This window comes from Cottoperca gobio, unplaced genomic scaffold (assembly GCF_900634415.1).
Source record: "Cottoperca gobio unplaced genomic scaffold, fCotGob3.1 fCotGob3_155arrow_ctg1, whole genome shotgun sequence".
Taxonomy (NCBI): Eukaryota; Metazoa; Chordata; class Actinopteri; order Perciformes; family Bovichtidae; genus Cottoperca; species Cottoperca gobio.
The window spans coordinates 424,249-444,255 of record NW_021166812.1 but is presented as its reverse complement, the minus strand read 5'-3'; the positions used below and the strand labels follow the sequence as shown (position 1 = coordinate 444,255).

General features: G+C 41.8%; 2 protein-coding genes across 4 annotated transcripts; one reads left to right on the top strand and one right to left on the bottom strand.

Moving 5' to 3' along the window:
• The first annotated feature begins 1,453 nt into the window (after positions 1–1,453).
• On the top strand, positions 1,454–5,547 carry LOC115004612 (ankyrin repeat and SOCS box protein 2-like). Its single transcript, XM_029426286.1, has 6 exons — positions 1,454–1,890; positions 1,963–2,132; positions 2,212–2,367; positions 2,534–2,779; positions 3,544–3,715; positions 4,965–5,547. Exons 1-6 carry the CDS (start codon positions 1,745–1,747, stop codon positions 5,545–5,547), a joined length of 1,473 nt encoding a protein of 490 aa, XP_029282146.1. The 5' UTR covers positions 1,454–1,744.
• Positions 5,548–11,039: 5,492 nt separating this feature from the next.
• Positions 11,040–19,871, bottom strand: LOC115004630 (ankyrin repeat and SOCS box protein 2-like). 3 transcript variants are annotated; one of them, XM_029426317.1, is made up of 10 exons: positions 19,686–19,871; positions 19,018–19,152; positions 17,919–18,116; positions 17,491–17,660; positions 16,253–16,408; positions 15,337–15,582; positions 15,075–15,246; positions 14,229–14,763; positions 13,665–13,818; positions 11,040–12,375 (listed from the first exon to the last, which is right to left on the bottom strand). In XM_029426317.1, exons 3-10 carry the CDS (start codon positions 18,107–18,109, stop codon positions 12,206–12,208), a joined length of 1,794 nt encoding a protein of 597 aa, XP_029282177.1. In that variant the 5' UTR covers positions 18,110–18,116; positions 19,018–19,152; positions 19,686–19,871; the 3' UTR covers positions 11,040–12,205. The 3 variants fall into 3 exon arrangements, with proteins under 3 accessions (XP_029282177.1, XP_029282179.1, XP_029282178.1); XM_029426319.1 differs by having other exon boundaries at positions 19,813–19,829; XM_029426318.1 differs by lacking the exon at positions 19,686–19,871 and having other exon boundaries at positions 19,018–19,190.
• Between the last annotated feature and the right edge of the window lie 136 nt (positions 19,872–20,007).

The window sequence follows — 20,007 nt, the reverse complement described above, 5'->3', positions numbered from 1 at the left end:
TTTCCCTGTCGTGGGACAAAGAAAGGAATTCTGATTCTGAAACTTGGCATCTTTTAGCCTTCACAAGTGCATCAATATCAGGCGTCCAATCCTGAGTAGCAGCCAATTTCAGGATGTCATTTAAGTGCTTGTGTGTGAGCCTTGAGTGCACCTTTGTTTGATTGATGCTCATTACAGAGAAAGGTTGTTCAAAGGTAGGTAGTCCCAAACATGCACAAAACCTTTGCAGCAAGGACTGTCAATTTGGGTTACCCTGGCAAGAGATGGTGATAAAAGGTGTCCAAGCCCGCCGAGGCAAATTTGTCGTTCAAATCTGAATCACACCGCAAATCAATTACTTCAAGTTGGATTTCGACGAGCAGATAAGAAGCCTTGACTGTGAATGGAAAGCGAAAAACCGCAAATTCTGTCTCGGGTTCACCAAAGACCTGAAACCGTTGCTCAAACTCCCGCAACAATCCCGTAATATGTCTTTGTACCGATTCATACCGATATGTCTTTATACCGATTCATATCAGCATCAACTTCGGTCGCACGCACAGATTTTAAGGTCCACTAATAAACTTTGTAATATTAATAGATCTGCTCCTTCCAGAGTAGGATGGATGCCATCACTCCTAATCAGACCAGGTCTTCCCTAGAAAGTCCGCCAATTATCTACGAAGCCCACATCATTATCAGGACACCACCATGATAGCCAGCGACGGAATGATGACATGTGGCTGAACATGTCATCACTTGTTAAATTTGGCAGGGGACCAGAGAAAACTATGGAGTCCGACATTGTCTTTGCAAATGTACACACCAACTCCACATTAACTTTAGTGCACTCTGATTAACAAAATTGGGTGTCATTACCGCCTATGTGAATAACAATCTTACTGTATTTACGTTTAGCCTTAGCCAGCAGTTTCAAATGTGCTTCTATGTCGCCCGCTCTGGCCCCAGGAATGCATGTGACTATTGTCGCTGGTGTCTCAAACTTCACGTATCTCAAAATTGAGCTACCGATAACCAAAGTTGGCTTCTCAGCGGGTCGCTGAGTGGGGATAACAGAAACAGTTAGAAACAGCAACTGGTTGGCGACTTCTGATCACACTTCTTTCGGACAGTCACCCAGTCTCCCGGCTAATCGGGAACCGACGGGGGACAGCTAACAAGAGATACCACTGGTCGGCCCACAGTTGCTAACTACTGACTTTCCATGGTGTGGAGCCGCGCTTCTAGCCCTGTAAAGCTTGCCACTAACCCTACATATAAACTACATTTAATACATGTACCATTATCACTAAAGGAGGCAGAGCAATAGCTAAACATTAAACACACCAAGCAGGAGAGAGCAGAAAAGGAAGAGAGAGATGCCATCGCTAGCTGCCAAGCTACAGCAGCTAACGTTAGCAGAGCCGAAAGGAGAGTAAACAACTGAGAATTTAGCGAGAGTCGCTAAGAGAAGAAGGATAAGGAGAGAGTTGTAAGTGCTTAAAAAGTACAAGTGTAAGTTTAGATAGATGACAGGTAGTTAGCCGACGTGATCAACAATATAACGCCATTAATTGAGTTGAGCTAGAGCAGCTGAAGTATGCTACCAGCAACACAGAAAGGTAGGAAAACCGGAAATTACACGCTTACTGTAATGTGCTTACCGTAAAACACTTCCGCATAAACAACCTCACACTTGTGCTACCTATGTGTAAATAGACAACTGTTTGCTGTGTTACATGTCAGGGGAGAATACTATTGATCTATGTTATCTGATTGGCTGTTGTGTTCGTGTTATTGTGGCAGGATTGATGGGACCGTCAGTCACTTCATGACAGGTGCTGGGAAGAGCATGGTGGTATACTACCGGGCTGATGGCAGTCTGGTGCACATTGCTCCAGAACCTGTAGAGTGAGTCAAGTTCTGTATCACCTGTTTCACCGGTCAGGAGAGATAGGTGGCTGATGGGTATTTTCCCTGCAGGAAGGAGGAGCCTCTGTTCACAGCGATCTGTGTTGGTGATGCAAGCAGAGTGCAAGAGTTGACGATGCGTCTGGGAACAAACCTGATGCTGCCAAGTAAACCGGGCTGGCTTGCTATCCACCAGGCTGTGTGGTACGGCCAAGAGGCCTGTCTGAGAGTGCTGCTGTCAGGTACACACACACACACACACACACACACACACACACGCAAACACACAAACACCAACACACAATGTGTTTTTGTGCTCAGCTCAGCCGGGTATGATCAACAAGCGGACGGAGTGCGGTGAGTCAGCGCTGCTGGTCGCTGTCAGCAAAGACCAGCTGCAATGCGTTCAGGTGCTTCTGGAAAACGGGTCTGATACCGACATCCCAAACTACGACAAAGAGACTCCACTCTACAAAGGTAAATCTGACTTTTAATGGGACCCACTGATTACCAAACCCAACACCCATGCTCCCATAATACCAACAGGGGTTCACATTAATATAACATATATTATTTTAACAGACACCTGACCACTTGGAGGTAGTGAGGATATGTCCTTTAATAAACTTTTGTTTCTCTGCAGCCTGTGAGAGGAGCAGCGCTGCCATGGTGGCGGCGTTGTTGAACCACGGTGCGGCGGTGAACACTGTTTGTATTTGGAGATGCACTGCCCTCCACGAAGCTGCATGTCGAAACAGCGCAGAGATCTGTGAGATGCTACTAAAGGCCGGAGCAAAACACAACCTCCCCAACATGTATGGCATCACACCGCTGTTCACTGCAGCTCAGAGCGGGCAGCTCGCTGCCCTGCGCCTCCTCCTCAAACACGGTACGTGAAGGTGGTTTATCTCATCTACTACTGCTAACTGTAGCCGTAGTAGTGTGTAGAATAAAGAGCAACAGGTCTAAGCAAGATACTACAGACTACATCTGAATTTAAACAGTGTGCTTATCTGTTATATTCTGAGATTAAAGAGATTTACTTCCTCCGTCGATCAATCCCTGAATCCTGTTGGACGTGTTTGGTGGACTTCAGAGTATTTGTGTTCATTGTTGTTGAATTTCAGTTTAGTTCAACTGCACCTGGCAGAAAACCAGTGTAATGCTCATCACTGTGAGCATCTATCTTTCAAGAACTACATTTGGTCCCCGGTACCGGTACAGGTAAACTGGAGTTCCTCAAAAGGCTCCTGTTCTCCTGAAGAAGTTCTTGTGATGGAAAGAGTATATTTACATGCCCTGGAGTACACTTCAGGACATCAGCAAAAGGATACACCTCCCATGACAAACTCTACACTTTTGGAAACACTGTACCAACTCCGACTGTTGCTGCATGCTAACTGCTGATATTTCAATCTGTAGGTACAACACCTGACCTCAAATTACATTTTATAAACACCAGAGGAGTGCCCTAATGTCCTTAAAGAAAAGCCCTGAACCCTGAATCTTGAACCATGACCACTGAACCCAGAACCCTGAATCCTGAACTTTGAACCCTGAACCCTTGAATCCTGACTGCTGAATCCTGAACCCTAAATCCTAAATCTTGAATCCTGAATCCTAAACTCTGAACTCTTCCCTGTCTCCCTACAGGTGCAGACATTAATAGTCAGGCTGCTGATGGAGCCACTCCTCTGTATGAAGCTGCTAAAAATGGACACGAAGAAATTGTGGAGTTCCTCCTCTCTCAGAAAGCTGACGCCAACAAACCAGGAAAGACCGGGTTATTACCGCTTCACGTCGCCGCTCAGAGAGGAAATTACATGTAGGCACACGGACAATTGTCTGCCTTATTTTAATAACAACATAACAGATTTCAAAGATGGTCTTTGTCCACTGAGAGGCTCACAAGAATCACCAATTATATAGAGCTGAGTGTCATGTTATGGATTATGATCACTAATAGGGTTAGGGTTTGGCTAACCCTAATACAACTAATAGGGTTAGGCTAACTCTAATAAAAAACAATACAAATAAAAAACATAGGCCCAGTTTGAACTTTAAAGTTAGGGGTTTCCCCAAAGAAATTTAGAGGAAATGTTATGTGTACAGAGACTTCGATAATAAAGAAATTAATATTCAGGATACCGGCAGGTGCATTTTTATGTCCCGACCAATATGCCTAATGAGTTATGGAATATTGAGAGAATCACCTTAGAAAGCAAACTCGCACCAAACGCAAAAGCCGACAGTAAACCAGATACTGACCCCAGCTATTAGCGTTTTTCCAGAGATGAGCCTTGCAGGCCAGTTGATAGACCAACCCGTGGCATCTAATATGAACCTAAGCACATATGTATGTTAAAACACAGAGAGATCTGTAATGTATTGGGATCTCCTGCAGATGGCAGCATAACAATGCATTAGGGACAGCGTTCAGGACTTAATTTGTAGTTTATAAGTAAATAAAAATACCACAAAAAGTTATCGTGTTGGTTTATCCATTATTTGATCATGTCAAAAACTCTTCTGTTGTTGTTTGTCTATATGTCAATAATTTCAGTCAAACAAATAGTTTCCCCTTTGTAATTATTATTATAAAACGCTTGCCAAGATAATTAAATACAAAGTCATACAAAATCAATTCAATTGTGTGGTCCCTTATAAACAGGAACTATTAAAACAGTAAATATAAATAACCCGATATGTGGATTAGTCCCTCACAGTAACATCAGGAACTGTGGGTTTCTACATCCAAACACTTCGATGGTTGGTAAATGGACTGCACTTATAAAGTGCTTTTACAACACAAGTCAGTTTTCACCCATTCACACACATTTCCCTTGGGATCAATAAAGTAACTATCTATCTATCCATTAATACAGCAGAGGAGGCGCCACCTGCTCATCAGGAGAAACATTCACACACACACACACACACACACACACACACACACACACACACACACACACACACACATGTTGACCTCAGTGATGTTACAAAGTTAAAAGTTACAAAGAGTTTAGGGTTCGGATTCGGTCTAGTCTAATTCCTGTGATGTTTCCTGTTTCCAGCATCGTCTCCATGTTGATCTCGGCCACCAGTAAGACCAGAGTCCACCGGGCCGGTATCAGCCCCCTCCACCTGGCTGCTGAGCGTAACCGTGACGACATCCTGGAGGCTCTGCTTGAGGCGGGCTTCGACGTCAATGCTCAGCTGTCTGAAGAACGGATGAGGCTGTACCAGGACCATCGCAGCACAGCACTCTACTTCTCCGTCTTTAACAACAACATCGACGCAGTGCGCATGCTGCTGGCGGCCGGCAGCGACCCGAACCTGGACGCGTTCAGGCCGCTGATGGTGGCAGCGAGCCAGAGCTGCATCCAGACCGTCACACTGCTGGTGGAGCACGGGGCCGACATCAATGCCTCCATCCCCACACACCTCACCACTTTCCCTGCCGTCTACATGTTCTCTATGAAGTACCTGCCCATCTTCAAGTACTTGCTGGACCATGGAGGCCACGCCATATCCTGCTTTAACTGTGTCTACGGTAACCGACCGCATCCACCAATCAAAACCATGCATCAGAGGAGGCGGACAACCAATACACATGACAGACTACTGCGGCTTTTGCCACGGGGGCGGTTGTTTTGATAACTCAGTGACTTCCATCAGGGAAGTGACGAACTTATCAGTCCAAGTAAGCAGGGTCCCACCCTTGTGTACACAGCTTTGGATGTACGACGTTATCCACACAGAAGTTAATATAGTCTGTGATACAGTCTGTGAGGCTGTTAATGTCCTCCCCATGAGAGTCTGTGAACACATCCCACGCAGTGGAGTCAAAACAGTCTTGCAGGGTCTCCTCAGACTCTGCAGACCATCTCTTCACCGTGCATGTGGTCACTGGCTGTCTGCATACAAGGGGTTTGTACACAGACAGGAGGTGTACCAGGTTGTGGTCTGATCTACCCAGGGGACAGAGAGGTGATGAGCTGTATGCCTCTTTGGTGTTGGCATACAGCAAGTCCAGTGTTTTATTGTCTCTGGTGGGGCAGGTGACATATTGTTTGAATGTGGGCAGAGTGGTGGAAAGATAGGCATGATTAAAGTCACCAGAGATCAGAAGGAGGGCGTTTGGGTGCTGTGTCTGCAGCCTGCTTAAAGTGGATTTGATGTTGCCACAAGTTACATCGGCGTTAGCAGAAGGGGAATATACACCGCTATCGCGATAACATGCGAGAATCGGGTCTCTCGCCGGTTAGCACCGCCATGCTACGGGATGCTAACAGCTGGTCCCTGGTGTTAACAATGCGCTGAATACACGTGCGATCCCCAGTCACAGTTGGTAACAGGAAAAGTAAGAAAACCAGTGCAATAGCGGGTTTGGTGTCCATGATTTTCAGACAGGTTGCAGAGCAGTAAACACAGAAGAATTTAAATTAGAAAATAAAAAATAAGTACTAAAAAACACAAAACTAAACAGTGAGTAAGCTATGTAAAATGCTGCTTCAGACACTTTTGCACCCTGAACAATATATTTCTGTGAAAAGGAATACTTACTTTGGAAATATTTAAAGACATTAAACATTGTGAAATATAATGTCAGGCAGCAGCTTCAATACAAAGAGCCACAACTGTTGTGTATTTTATATGTATACATGTTATACATTTACAAGGCAGGGGGATAACTTAACCTTCTTCCTTAATAGTTCCACTTTCGTTTGTATGGTGCAGTGTGTCAGTTCAGGTGATCAGGATTGATTACTACATAGATGTGGAAATGAATGTAAATTTAAAATAATTTCTATATCTTGACAAGTTGTTTTGATCATAAAGTAAAATGCTATATTGTACAGTTCCAGATACCTGTGACTGAATGTGTTGTGCCTTTGTAGATACACTGATGTATAAATTGTAATGCATATGTGTAAATGATAAACTGAGGCATAATATTGTTGAAATTGCACTTGTTTTTCTTAAGAATGTTCAGGTTGTTCATAATGTTTTGTAAAAAGATAGTTTATTAAATGTGAACATTTTCAGAATGTACTTGCACTTTATTGCACTAAAACAAAAGGGAAAATTTGGAGATGTTGTTATTTATAGGTTATTATGCTATGATTTTACTGGTCCGGCCCACTTGAGATCAAATTGGGCTGCATGTGGCCCCTGAACTAAAATGAGATTGACACCCCTGAACTAGAGCATTGCGCTCCCAGACTGCAGGGTTACTTGTAGTTCATAGAGTCTCTAAGAGTACAATGGGAGCCAGAGCCTTCAGCTATCAAGCTCCTCTCCAGTGGAACCAGCTTCCAGTTTGTGTTTGGGAGGCAGACACCCTCTCCACATTTAAGATCTGGCTGAAGACTTTCCTTTTTAATAAAGCTTATAGTTAGGGCTGGCTCAGGATTGCCTTGGACCAGCCCCTAGTTATGCTGCTATAGGCTTAGATCTCAAGGGGACACCTCTCCCCTCCTATTTCTCTTTCCTCCTCTCCTCTATCGGTATGCATTTATGTAAATGTATGTTACTAACTCATCATCCGGGGCATCATCCCCGGAGTTTCTGTGTGGCAGGTTGTTAAAGTTTACGTCTGGATCATGAATCGTGGCTGCACCTTCTGCCCTGGTCCTGCCTGACGCCCATGTTTATATATATATATATATATATATATATTATTTTTCATTTGTTTTTGGAGACACCGGGAAGTCTTTTTGACATCATCCTGGATTCATCCTTTCTTTTTCTTTTACGGTCACACCATCAGTTCTGTCACATGGATGTTGTATCTTTACTATGTTGTTTATCCTGTACACACAACATCTATTGCACGTCTGTCCGTCCTGGGAGAGGGATCCCTCCTCAGTCTCTCTCTGAGGTTTAGAACATTATCCCCGTTTAATTGTGGGGTTTCTTTTAGGAAGTTTTTCCTTGTGCAGGGCGAGGGTCTAAGGACAGAGGGTCTAAGGACAGACGGTCTAAGGACAGAGGGTGTCGTATGTACAGTCTGTAAAGCACACTGAGACAAATGTGTCATTTGTCATATTTGGCTATATAAATACATTTTAATTGATTTGTGGGGATTTGTGGGGACATCCATTAAATTCAAGTTTGGAATAGATGTAAATAATACTTGCTGTCTGAATAATGCGTTTTTATCTCTGTTACAATAGTCACTATTGAACGAAATAAAAAAAGTAACATTAACAGCTGATTCCAAAGTTTAGAACGGCAGTGTATATCTGCCTGAACACTAGTGCGGTCCAATAATCACCAATAAAGAGTCTTTTGTAAGGAGCAATTCTCCTCTGGACTCACATATCGATCACTTCAACCTGTAAAGTATTACAGTACTCAATGTGGAGGAGGGGAAAAAAAATTGGGAGGTTACATACGGATCAGGAGGCTCTTCACTCGGAGGATTGTGGGAGCTGTGGCCATGTTGTTTGGTGTTCAGGCTGCTGCTCTCAGGTTGGTGAGGAGGTGCGCTGGCAGTAACAGCGTTGGCGGTGTTGCAGGGTGCGTCGGTCAGACTGCGCTCGATGGCGAGTTGCAGCAGCTCGTCATCACTCAGGCTACTGTAGACAGAATAATCCTCAAAGATAGCTTCCGCCATGATGGAGCTGTGAGGTCTAAGGATGTGGAATATCTATATATAACAGACAGCAGCACTGAGTAAAACCAGAACATGACTGAATAAGAAAAGTACTCACCTCTTTTCAAAAGTGAATCTTTATCATAATAATAATATAACCTATCTTCTGAGTTAATACACGTCAAGTGTTTTATCTGTCTGTATGCCTACCTGTCTGCCTGTCTGTCTGTAATGGACACTGCCATTGACACTGTGAGGTTTATTTTAGGACCTGAAGTCTAAACTTGTTGACCAGCTGACCTCTAAATGTGTTTAATGTGAATTAATGACGAGGTGTTTATTAAAGTGGAATAATACCAGATGTGTCCAAGATCGTTATTATTATTATTATTATTATTATTATTAATATAATAATAATAATAATAATAATAATAATAATAATAATAATAATAATAATGAACTACTTTATATTTGTATAGCACCTTTCATACAGGAAATGCACCACAATGTGCTTTACCATTAAATATAATTTATATTCTCAAATGTATTACGAGTGTGTGAGTGAGTGTGTAACTGTGTTTGTATAACACTGTGTGTGTAGGTGTGTGTCTGTATAACTGTGTGTGTGTGAGTCTGTGAGTAACTGTGTGTGTGAGTATGTGTATGTTATTTTTAGATTCAGCTGCTGTAAAGTGACCAGTGAAGGTCAGAGCTGAGCTGTATGAAGCTTCACTGTTAAATAAAATTATTTAAAACTTCTCTCAGTAAAGAGAAGTTAAATTCAAATGCTAAAACCTCTGTAATCTGTAGATCAAATCAAATCAAATTTATTTGTATAGCCCAATATCACAAATTATACATTTGTCTCAGTGTGCTTTACAGACTGTACAGGTTACAACATCCTCTGTCCTTAGACCCTCGCATCGCACAAGGAAAAACTTCCTAAAAGAAACCCCAAAATTATTAATATAGAGGTAATGTGTAGATAATGTCAGACTATATACACCAGGAAGTGGGCGGGGTTACGAGACACAGGTGGAAGCAGTAACGAACTAATGGGAAACACATGAGACAGGAAGTGGAAAAGAGTAGAAGTAAATAACACAAAATAAAACAGGAAGTACAAAAAAACAATAAACATTTAACAGACAGCAGGAACCCTTACAAATAATGTGTAGATCAGGGGTGTCAATCTCATTTTAGTTCAGGGTCCAAATGCAGTCCAATTTGATCTAAAGTGGGACGGACCAGTAAAATCACAGCATAATAACCTATAAATAACGACATCTCCAAATGTTTCCCTTTGTTTTAGTGCAAAAAAGTACATTCTGAAAATGTTCACATTAAATAAATTATCCTGAAAATTCTTAAGAAAAATAAGTGCAATTTTAACAATATTATGCCTCAGTTTATTATTTACACATGTGCATTACCATTTACACATCACAGTGTATCTACAGAGGCACAACACATTCAGTCACAGGTATCTGGAACTGTACAATACAGTATTTTACTTTATGATCATAACAACTTGTCAAGATATATAAATTATTTATAAATTTACATTATTTCCACATCTGTGTAGTAATCAATCCTGATCACCTGAACTGACACACTGCACCATAAAAACTAAAGTGAGACAGATCTATTGCCGTATGTTTGATACCCCTGGTGTAATTAATGGTAGATAATATATAGATAATATATAGATAACACATAGACAATATATAGATAATATATAGATAATGTGTAGATAATATGTAGATAATGTGTAGATAATATACAGATAATATATAGATAATGTGTAGATGATGTGTAGATAATATATAGATAATGTGTAGATAATATGTAGATAATATATAGTTAATGTGTAGATAATATATAGATAATGTGTAGATTATATATAGATAATGTGTAGATAATATATAGATAATATATAGATAATGTGTAGATAATATATAGATAATGTGTAGATAATATATAGATAATATATAGATAATGTGTAGATAATATATAGATAATGTGTAGATAATATATAGATAATGTGTAGATAATATGTAGATAATATATAGTTAATGTGTAGATAATATATAGATAATGTGTAGATTATATATAGATAATGTGTAGATAATATATAGATAATATATAGATAATGTGTAGATAATATATAGATAATGTGTAGATAATATATAGATAATGTGTAGATAATATATAGATAATGTATAGATAATGTGTAGATACTATATAGATAATATGTAGATAATATATAGTTAATGTGTAGATAATATATAGATAATATATAGATAATGTGTAGATAATATATAGATCATATGTAGATAATATGTAGATAATATATAGATAATATATAGTTAATGTGTAGATAATATGTAGATACAATCTGCCTCGGGAACCTTGCTCTGACCCTGTCCAGCTACCCCTTCTTGGTTCCCTGGCCCCTTTTTCCCTTTTGTAATGTGTAGATGATGTGTAGATGATGTGTAGATACTCTGTGGATAATCTGTAGAAATTGAACACATTATAAATTATATGACGTGTTATTGATTTATTTTTATTTTATAACTCTAATTACATAACACAGTGACTCGGTCAAAGGTCATTGACAATCTGCCCTGATAATCATTAAATTATAATTTTATACATTAAAACAAAGCTGTTGTTATTATCAGGTCATTATCAGGAAGATTTCTAAAGTAAAAGCCATAAGAATTAGTTTAAGAGTGATTTAAAATTTAACAGGTGAGTGATCAAAGGCCTGTTCACAACTGGCATGCGTCTTGGTGATCCAATCGCAAGTTGAAGCACACAGTACGTCAGTTCACAGCTAGCATAGAAAGCATCTCTAGTGATCACACTTCTCCTCTATTTCTTGGCTTTCTCCAGACGTTTGACGCACATGTAATATATTGGATGGACTAGCCCAAATTAGCCCTTTAATATGACGCCGTTGGTACGTTTCCGCAGAGAACGTGAGTTTAGTAAGTAATCCTTCACTGGGGCCAGGACTAGAGGTCTTTACAGGTCAAAAATGTGGGCCAAAACCCGGCCGGGAGACACAGACCCAACTGGCACTGATTCCACAGTGCTTATAACTAGTTATGTTAGTTCACAAGTTGTCAGAACAAAACTTTGTATGTTACTGAATGTAACGTTAGTTGCCTATCCCCTGTGTCAGGCCGTGATGCATATGATACATCCTTGCCAAGGAAGTTGGTAAAATACTCCAAGTTTTCTGTTATTCCTCTCTTGCTGATCAAAAGAGCACAACTGATGAACTCGTTAATTTCAGTTAAAAGTCCTCTTGCACTTGCTTTGGACTATAATAGTGATTACTCGTTTTCACGGCTGCTAGCGTTAGCATTGCTAATTTGCTATCATCTGTGCCTTCTGAGTCTGACTGCTGCTGGACACACACGCACCCCCATGAAGACCTCTACCCAGGACACGTTCGCATACACACTGCTAAAATAATCAGTTCTTAGTGATCGGATCTCAAAGTGTAAGTAAATGCCAGGTTCAAACAGCGCCTAAAGTTAAACAGATGAGTGGTTTCAGGTGTAATGGCTAAAGCTAAGCTAACAAGCTTAGAGCTTTATTTCCCTTCTCAATAACCTTTTAATGAACAAAACATTACCATCTGTCCACCAACTAGCTCTGCAAGCAGTTCCACGTCATCAAGCTTTCAGCTCCACACATTTACATGTCACATTTACAGGTGACTTCAGGTGATTGAGCAGGGACATCATAGCGCAGGAAGCGGACCAGTCTGACAGGAAGTGGCAAAGTGTGGAGCAGTTTGAGTCTTCGGACACTGAGCAGACGCCTGATCTCCAGCCTGCAGAGCCGCATCAGAGGATGAGGAGGAACTGAACAGAAAACACAGACAGAAGGTTAGATCAATTTAAATCAAAATCCTTCTCCTGACTTACAAAGCAATTAATGATCAGGCTCCAGCATATCTTAAAGATCTCATAGTACCTTATAAACCAACTAGAGCATTGCACTCCCAGACTGCAGGGTTACTTGTAGTTCCTAGAGTCTCTAAGAGTACAATGGGAGCCAGAGCCTTCAGCTATCAAGCTCCTCTCCAGTGGAACCAGCTTCCAGTCTGTGTTCGGGAGGAAGACACCCTCTCCACATTTAAGAGCAGGCTAAAGACTTTCCTTTTTGATAAAGCTTATAGTTAGGGCTGGCTCAGGTTTGCACTGGATCAGCCCCTAGTTATGCTGCTATAGGCTTAGACTGCCGGGGGACACCTCCCTGCTCTCTTCCTTCTCTTCCTCTCTCCTCCCCTCCCTCTCTTTTTCTCCCTCTCTATCTGTATGCATTTATGTAAATGTATGTTACTAACTCATCATCCGGGGCATCATCCCCAGAGTTTCTGTGTCTCATGTGGCAGGTTGCTACTGATAAAGTTTACGTCAGGATCATGAATCGTGGCTGCGCCTGCTGCCCTGGTCCTGCTGGACACCGGGAAGCCTTTTGACATTTTCCTGGATTCATCCATACTTTCTCTTTTTCAACACAACATCATTTCTGTCAAATGTTGTATTTGTACTATGTTGTTTATCCTGTACACACGACATCTATTGCACGTTTGTCCGTCCTGGGAGAGGGATCCCTCCTCAGTCTCTCCCTGAGGTTTCTTCCATTTTTCCCCCCTTTAATTATGGGGTTTCTTTTAGGAAGTTTTTCCTTGTGCGATGCGAGAGTCTAAGGACAGAGGGTGTCGTAACCTGTACAGTCTGTAAACACTGAGACAAATGTATAATTTGTGATATTGGGCTATAAAAATTAATTTGATTTGATTTGAAACCCCAGCCCCAGCTCTGCCAGTCAATCAGACTGAGGCGCTACTCATTACACTTTAAAACTCACAAATATTTCTAGAAACCTTAAAAAATAATAATCATGTACCTTGTAGGACACCAGAAACCTTTTTGGTAACTATGGAAGGTTTTTCTGAACTATGGAACATTTTCTAAGAATTTAATACATTTTTATTTAGGGATATTTGTCGGAACTCAAAACTCCAAAACCTCAAACATGGTCTGCAGCGTGTTGTTGTACAAGATCCAGTAGTTGACAAAAGTGACCTTAGCCCGCCCACCCATAGTTAGTGTTGCTATGACCATTTTCTGTCTTTGTTTCTTACAAGCTTTCAGTTTGATTGGCACCCAGTCGCTGTGACTCTCCAGGACCTCTAGCAGCCGGGAGCAGAGACGAATGTGACAGACGTAGTCCAGCAGCACCGAGATGATTGGACCGGCTAAACGGCAGGGGGTGAAGCAGGAGACGGCCTCGCAGAACTGAAACAAGATAGAGGATACCCTCTTTCTAAAAGATTCTCATCACCCGGTTCAAATTATTAGTCCAATAAATGTGGTTATCATCCTCATAGATGTTGGTCACAAGGTGCCTGTTACACCAACGTAGGTTTTATCATCTGGGTTAGGGTTAGAGTAGAGAAGTTGTAGTTTTGTTGTCTTAACTTAAAGAAGGTGTAGTTTCGTAAAGGAGTTGTTTTGTCTGTCACGTTTCATTCAGTTTCACAACGGTTATGTCTTTTTTGTTTTTAAGTTTCACTTTTACTTGTACAACGTAGTAGATGTAGTTCGGCCCTACTGACGCATTAGAATGGTAGCGATAACCACCGATAACGGCCATTACAATGGCTAATAACATTCAGAATTGGTTTTCCCATACTCCGACTTCTGACCTGCATTTCTTCGAAGGGATGGCGGGACAGCGGGAGGGCCGGATGTGGTTTTTGGCCATATGGACAGTCGAAGCAGAGCCGGGCGTCGCAGCCGTTGTCCAGCAGCAGTTTGAGCATAGGCAGAGACTCCATTCTGAGCAGGACGGCAGCCGGGAACGAGGACGGCTGGGTGGATATCTGAGCATTGATGTTGGCGCCGTACCTCAGCAGCAGTGTTGCCATGTCCATTCGGCCAAGCCGGACAGCAATGAGCAGCGGGTTGAAGACATCCAGGTTGGGGTCAGCTCCGGCCTCTAGCAGCATCTCGGTGGCCTCCAGGTTCATGTTGTAGACGGAGAAGTAGAGCGCTGTGCTCCGCCGGTCTTCATACATCATGGAGCAGTCCTCCGATAGCTTGGTGTTGACGTCGAAGCCGGACTTGATCAGCAGATCCATTATTTCCTCCCTGTTCCTCTCTGCGGCAATGTGCAGAGGACTAATGCCGCTATGCCAGACTCTGACCCTGCTGGTCACTGGGATCAGCATTGACACGATTCTGGAAATACACAAGGTATCTGTCAGGGAGGATTTAGGATCTATCATCTGGAGACTGATTGAACTCCAGGCAACCAGACATGTTTTTACTCTGGAGAGAATCAAAATTGCAACCTCAAACTTCTTTGTTGTTTATTTTGAAAGCTGTTAAAGCCCAGACCGTAAATAATGCAAAAGGTATTTTTAATCATCAAATATACTTGTGTACTTGTATGGCTACATGGAATAACCCCTGGAAGATTGCATGTACTGGCTAAGGTTAGAATGAGGTGTAAAGGTAAAAACAGTGACAGACCGACAGGTTTCTCAGACCTTAAGTGATTGTTCTGAACAGCCACATGAAGAGGCAGCAGGCCCGACTTCATGGAGCAATTAACATCTGCTTTCAGAGACAGCAGCACTTCCACCGCAGACACATGACCGTTCTTACAAGCTTCGAACAGTGGCGAGGCTCCGTCTGCTGCCTGACCGTTTACATCCGCACCTAAAGGTATAAAAACCCCTTCAGAAACACCTTAAAATCAGCTCCCGACAGACACTTAAGATAATTGATGGAAAGGTTTCTCGACATGACCTTTCTTAGCAAGCAGGTGGATGATGTCGGCATATCCGTGCTGTGCAGCGGTGAAGAGAGGTTGGATGCCGTAGATGTTTTTTGTCTGAAGATTGGCTCTGGACTCCAGTAACATCGTGCAGAGCTTCAGTTGTCCATTCCTGCAGGCTTCATGAAGAGCACTTAATCCCTGAATGCTGGACCGATTCACCTGAGCTCCAACCCTCAGCAGCAGATCCACAATGACTTCGTTTGGTTGCTCACAGGCTAAAACAACAACAGTCTCAGACTGGAGAACAATAACAATAAAACCATCCACCTTTCAAACCAAAGGGGAATTGTTACATATTTGTGATGGCACTGTAGAATGACCGCCATCATGTCACCCATTGATTTGTGGACTACGGTTTCGAAGTCTCGAGTTTGGCATTTCTGTCCGTCACTATCTTGGTTTTTTGGAACCAAGATTGAAAGTGGCACAGAGAGTGGAGCTAAGTCCAACGCTGAACACGACATTTTTAGGGGACTAAAATGCTCCAATAAATCTCATGAAGTGAAAACACAAACTGTGAAAGACCTGTCAATCACAAGGTAGCCCCGCCCTAAAGCATACATTGCTTTATACTCTAAATAGGACCATCACTTACTAAATGAACATCATGCTGTATTGAAGAAGACTTGAAACTAGAGATTGAGAACATAAACTCATCAGGAAAATGTTTCCTAAGGTAGGATCATTTGTATCATAGACTTCTATAGAATCTGACTTCTTTCTGTAACCAGGATGAGAGGATGCAGGTTTAGGGCACTTTTCAGACCCGGAGGTTGCTCCGTGGATGATATACACTACTAAATTTGAACAGAATGTTCATTTTTTCAAGCCTTATGATTGTATCAGAATAAACTATTTGAAGATTGCTCTGTGATGTGGGCTCACCTACAAACAGCGGCGTTTCTCGGGCCTCATTGCCGATGTTTGGGTCAGCTCCGTGCTTCAGGAGAATATCGACACAGGAAACGTTTCCTTGTCCAACAGCCAGCAGCAGAGCGGTCTCATTCTTCAAACTGCATCTGTTCACTGAGTCGGGATGAGCTGAGGACAGACAAAAGTTGAAGGTCCAACATTAAGGGGCAAATTCACAAAAGGTCTGCACATTTTTTGCAGCCGCTAAACCTGCAGAAATAAGACAAAAACATGGAATGCAGAAGCGGGACTTCTGCATGAAATATTTGTATACTACTAAAAGAAGTTGAAATGTCAGTTTAAGTGTGATTGCTGAGTGAAGTTAAATATGAAGTTTAACTTTAAGGACTCTAAGGAGTTGAAATGTGTACGGGATGCATTGTCACGGTTCTGGCTTTGTGTTTCCTGTTTTATTTTGTAAAGTTCACTCCCCTTATGTCCTGTCAAGTTGTACTTCCTGTCTGTGTGTTTTCCCTCCTTCTGTGATTGTTGATTTGATCCTCCTGTGTCCATTCACCCTGCCCTTGTGTCCTTGCCTTTCTCCTCCAGCTGGGTCTCGTTCCCTTGACTAGTTTCTGTGTGTATATATCCCTGTCTGTCGGTTTTGTCATTGACGTTACCTGGTGTGCTTCCTCGTGTCGTCCCTGGTTTGTTCTGTTCAGTTTTACTTTGTACCTTGTTTTGTTGTTTTTTAAGCTTTTCAGAATCAAATTCAGATCTTTTATGAATGAAGCTCTATTTTTGTTAAACCCTCTTGTTTGGCGTGCTGCATCTGGGTCTTCCCCTGTACCACATCGTGACAGTCATGGTGACATCCATTTAGAGGTTCAGATGAAGTGGAAGTATTGAAGGCAGATACATACATTTTCAGTTTAGGAATATGAGATGAAATCCGTTAAATTATTATTTGAACAAGACCGGAGAAGTAGAAAACAGTGCCATTGGCATATTGATGGATTTCTTTTATCATGTCACAACAAGGCAATATCAATCATATAGATGGAAAAATAAAACATGACCTAATGTGAATCCCTACGAGACACCACTAGGAGTTGTAGGCATTAAGAATACATGTTCTCCTTTACTGAACTGAATGGATGGAAGGGGTTTATGTATTATTAATAGTGTGTTATAGATATATATTGACCATGATGCTGGCATGAAAAACAAACTCCTCTCCTTCATCAGACAAGCAGAAACCAGCTCCTCACCTGTGATGAGGATTGAGGCACATTGTAGCTGTCCGTAATAAGCAGCTTCATGAAGAGCGATCCAGCCTTCATCATTCGGCTCCGTCAGGCTGCTGGACCTCCGTCCAACCAAATACATCAGAGCCTCTACATCTCCATTTCTAATCAGGGACTGTAGAGGACTGAACTGTCTAAGACAAAAACAGAAGAAAAACTCACTATGTGGACCAGAAACAATATGAAACTGTAACAGCTCATTAGCATCTACAAAATGTCTGCAAACATCTAGCAATCATCCAAAAAGACGTTTGCAGATGTTTTCTGTTTGCAGATGATTGTTGACTGTTTGCAGATGTTTGCAGATGCTTTCTGCTTGTTGACTGTTTGCAAATGTTTGTTCGTTGATGTCTTCTCTCAGTTGGGTTAGGGGTTGTACTGGATTGATTCACCTCCTGAAGGCTCTGTAGGGGAAGTTGGACAGGCCTGTTAGGGGGTTTGCACAGTTGGGGATATGCTCTGGGGGTGGAGGTTGGCTGTGGTTGTCAGAGAGTCTTCTCTCTACAGCAATCTGTAGGAGCTCTTCATCAGACAGCTGACTGTAAACACTGTAGTCATCTAGGTTCACCTGAGAGACCGCCATGTTGGATCTAAGAAGAGGAAAAACAAGCAAGTGTTTAGTTGCCGTGACACACAATAGATATATACAGTCACTGGGATAAACAAGCGCTCAGCATGTAAATTGCAGCCGGTCATTTGAGTATCTTTAAATTTTGGCTGAACATGCTGCTAAATGTGAGATCAGTGAATGAAGTTATGGAGGTCAGCGGTGTTTCTTTTCTCTGTCCTGAGGCCAGAACATTTAAAGTGCCTGAAAGCCGACCCTCTGCAGAGATACACTTTTCTAATGTGTTTTCAACATTACCTGAAGCATATTGACGGTGCAAAACGGCCAAAATACACACTGAAGCCATATGGTCATATTAAAAAGTCAAATTGGAGTGCTGTCCTAGTTTTTCTTTTTTCATCATCTACATTTAGGATCCAGCACCCAGTCTTCAGAGTCTAATAAGAGTTGTGTCTTTATTTTTTATCTTTGCTTCATCCCTTTAATTATTTTACCTGTGACTTTAGTAGTACACATGTATATACGTGTAGTACATATGTATATACATGTATACACATGTGTGTATATACATGTATATACACATGTGTGTATATACATGTATACACATGTGTGTATATACATGTATACACATGTGTGTATATACATGTATACACATGTGTGTATACACATGCATGTGTGTATATATACATTTGTGTATATATATATATATATATAATAACCTCATAACAATACGTAACAGTACATCAAATAAAAAAACACAAAACTATAACACTACATAAAATAATATAATACAGCCAACATGACATTGAATAAATAAAATAACAACATTTAAAAATACAATAGAAAGTCGACCGCCAAAAATCACTAATTTAAATAGACAAATATCTTTTAGTGACTTGTGAGTGAGCAGGTGTATTTCCTACCTGAGAAACGGTCCAATCAGGATGCAACGCTCCGTCCCTGTGAGACACGTCTCTGTCTGTCCCTGTGAGACACGTCTCTGTCTGTCCCTGTGAGACACGTCTCTGTCTGTCTCTGTGAAACACGTCTCTGTCTGTGAAACACGTCTCTGTCTGTCCCTGTGAGACACGTCTCTGTCTGTCCCTGTGAGACACGTCTCTGTCTGTCTCTGTGAAACACGTCTCTGTCTGTCCCTGTGAAACACGTCTCTGTCTGTCCCTGTGAAACACGTCTCTGTCTATCTCTGTCTGTGAAACACGTCTCTGTCTGTGAAACACGTCTCTGTCTGTCCCTGTGAAACACGTCTCTGTCTGTCTCTGTGAAACACGTCTCTGTCTGTCTCTGTGAAACACGTCTCTGTCTGTCTCTGTCTGTGAAACACGTCTCTGTCTGTCCCTGTGAAACACGTCTCTGTCTGTCTCTGTGAAACACGTCTCTGTCTGTCTCTGTCTGTGAAACACGTCTCTGTCTGTCCCTGTGAAACACGTCTCTGTCTGTCTCTGTGAAACACGTCTCTGTCTGTCTCTGTCTGTGAAACACGTCTCTGTCTGTCCCTGTGAAACACGTCTCTGTCTGTCTCTGTCTGTGAAACACGTCTCTGTCTGTCTCTGTGAAACACGTCTCTGTCTGTCTCTGTCTGTGAAACACGTCTCTGTCTGTCCCTGTGAAACACGTCTCTGTCTGTCCCTGTGAAACACGTCTCTGTCTGTCTCTGTCTGTAAAACACGTCTCTCCCTGTGAGACACGTCTCTGTCTGTCTCTGTCTGTGAAACACGTCTCTCCCTGTGAAACACGTCTCTCCCTGTGAGACACAGGAGTTTTATACCGTAAAATCCGCCAAGAATATTTACATGAATTATCAGTACCGCCCTCCGTGTGGGAGGGGTTCAGAAAAATCGACATTTAATTTAAATAATTGTTTATTGGTGTACTCAGTGCAGGCCGAAATGAGG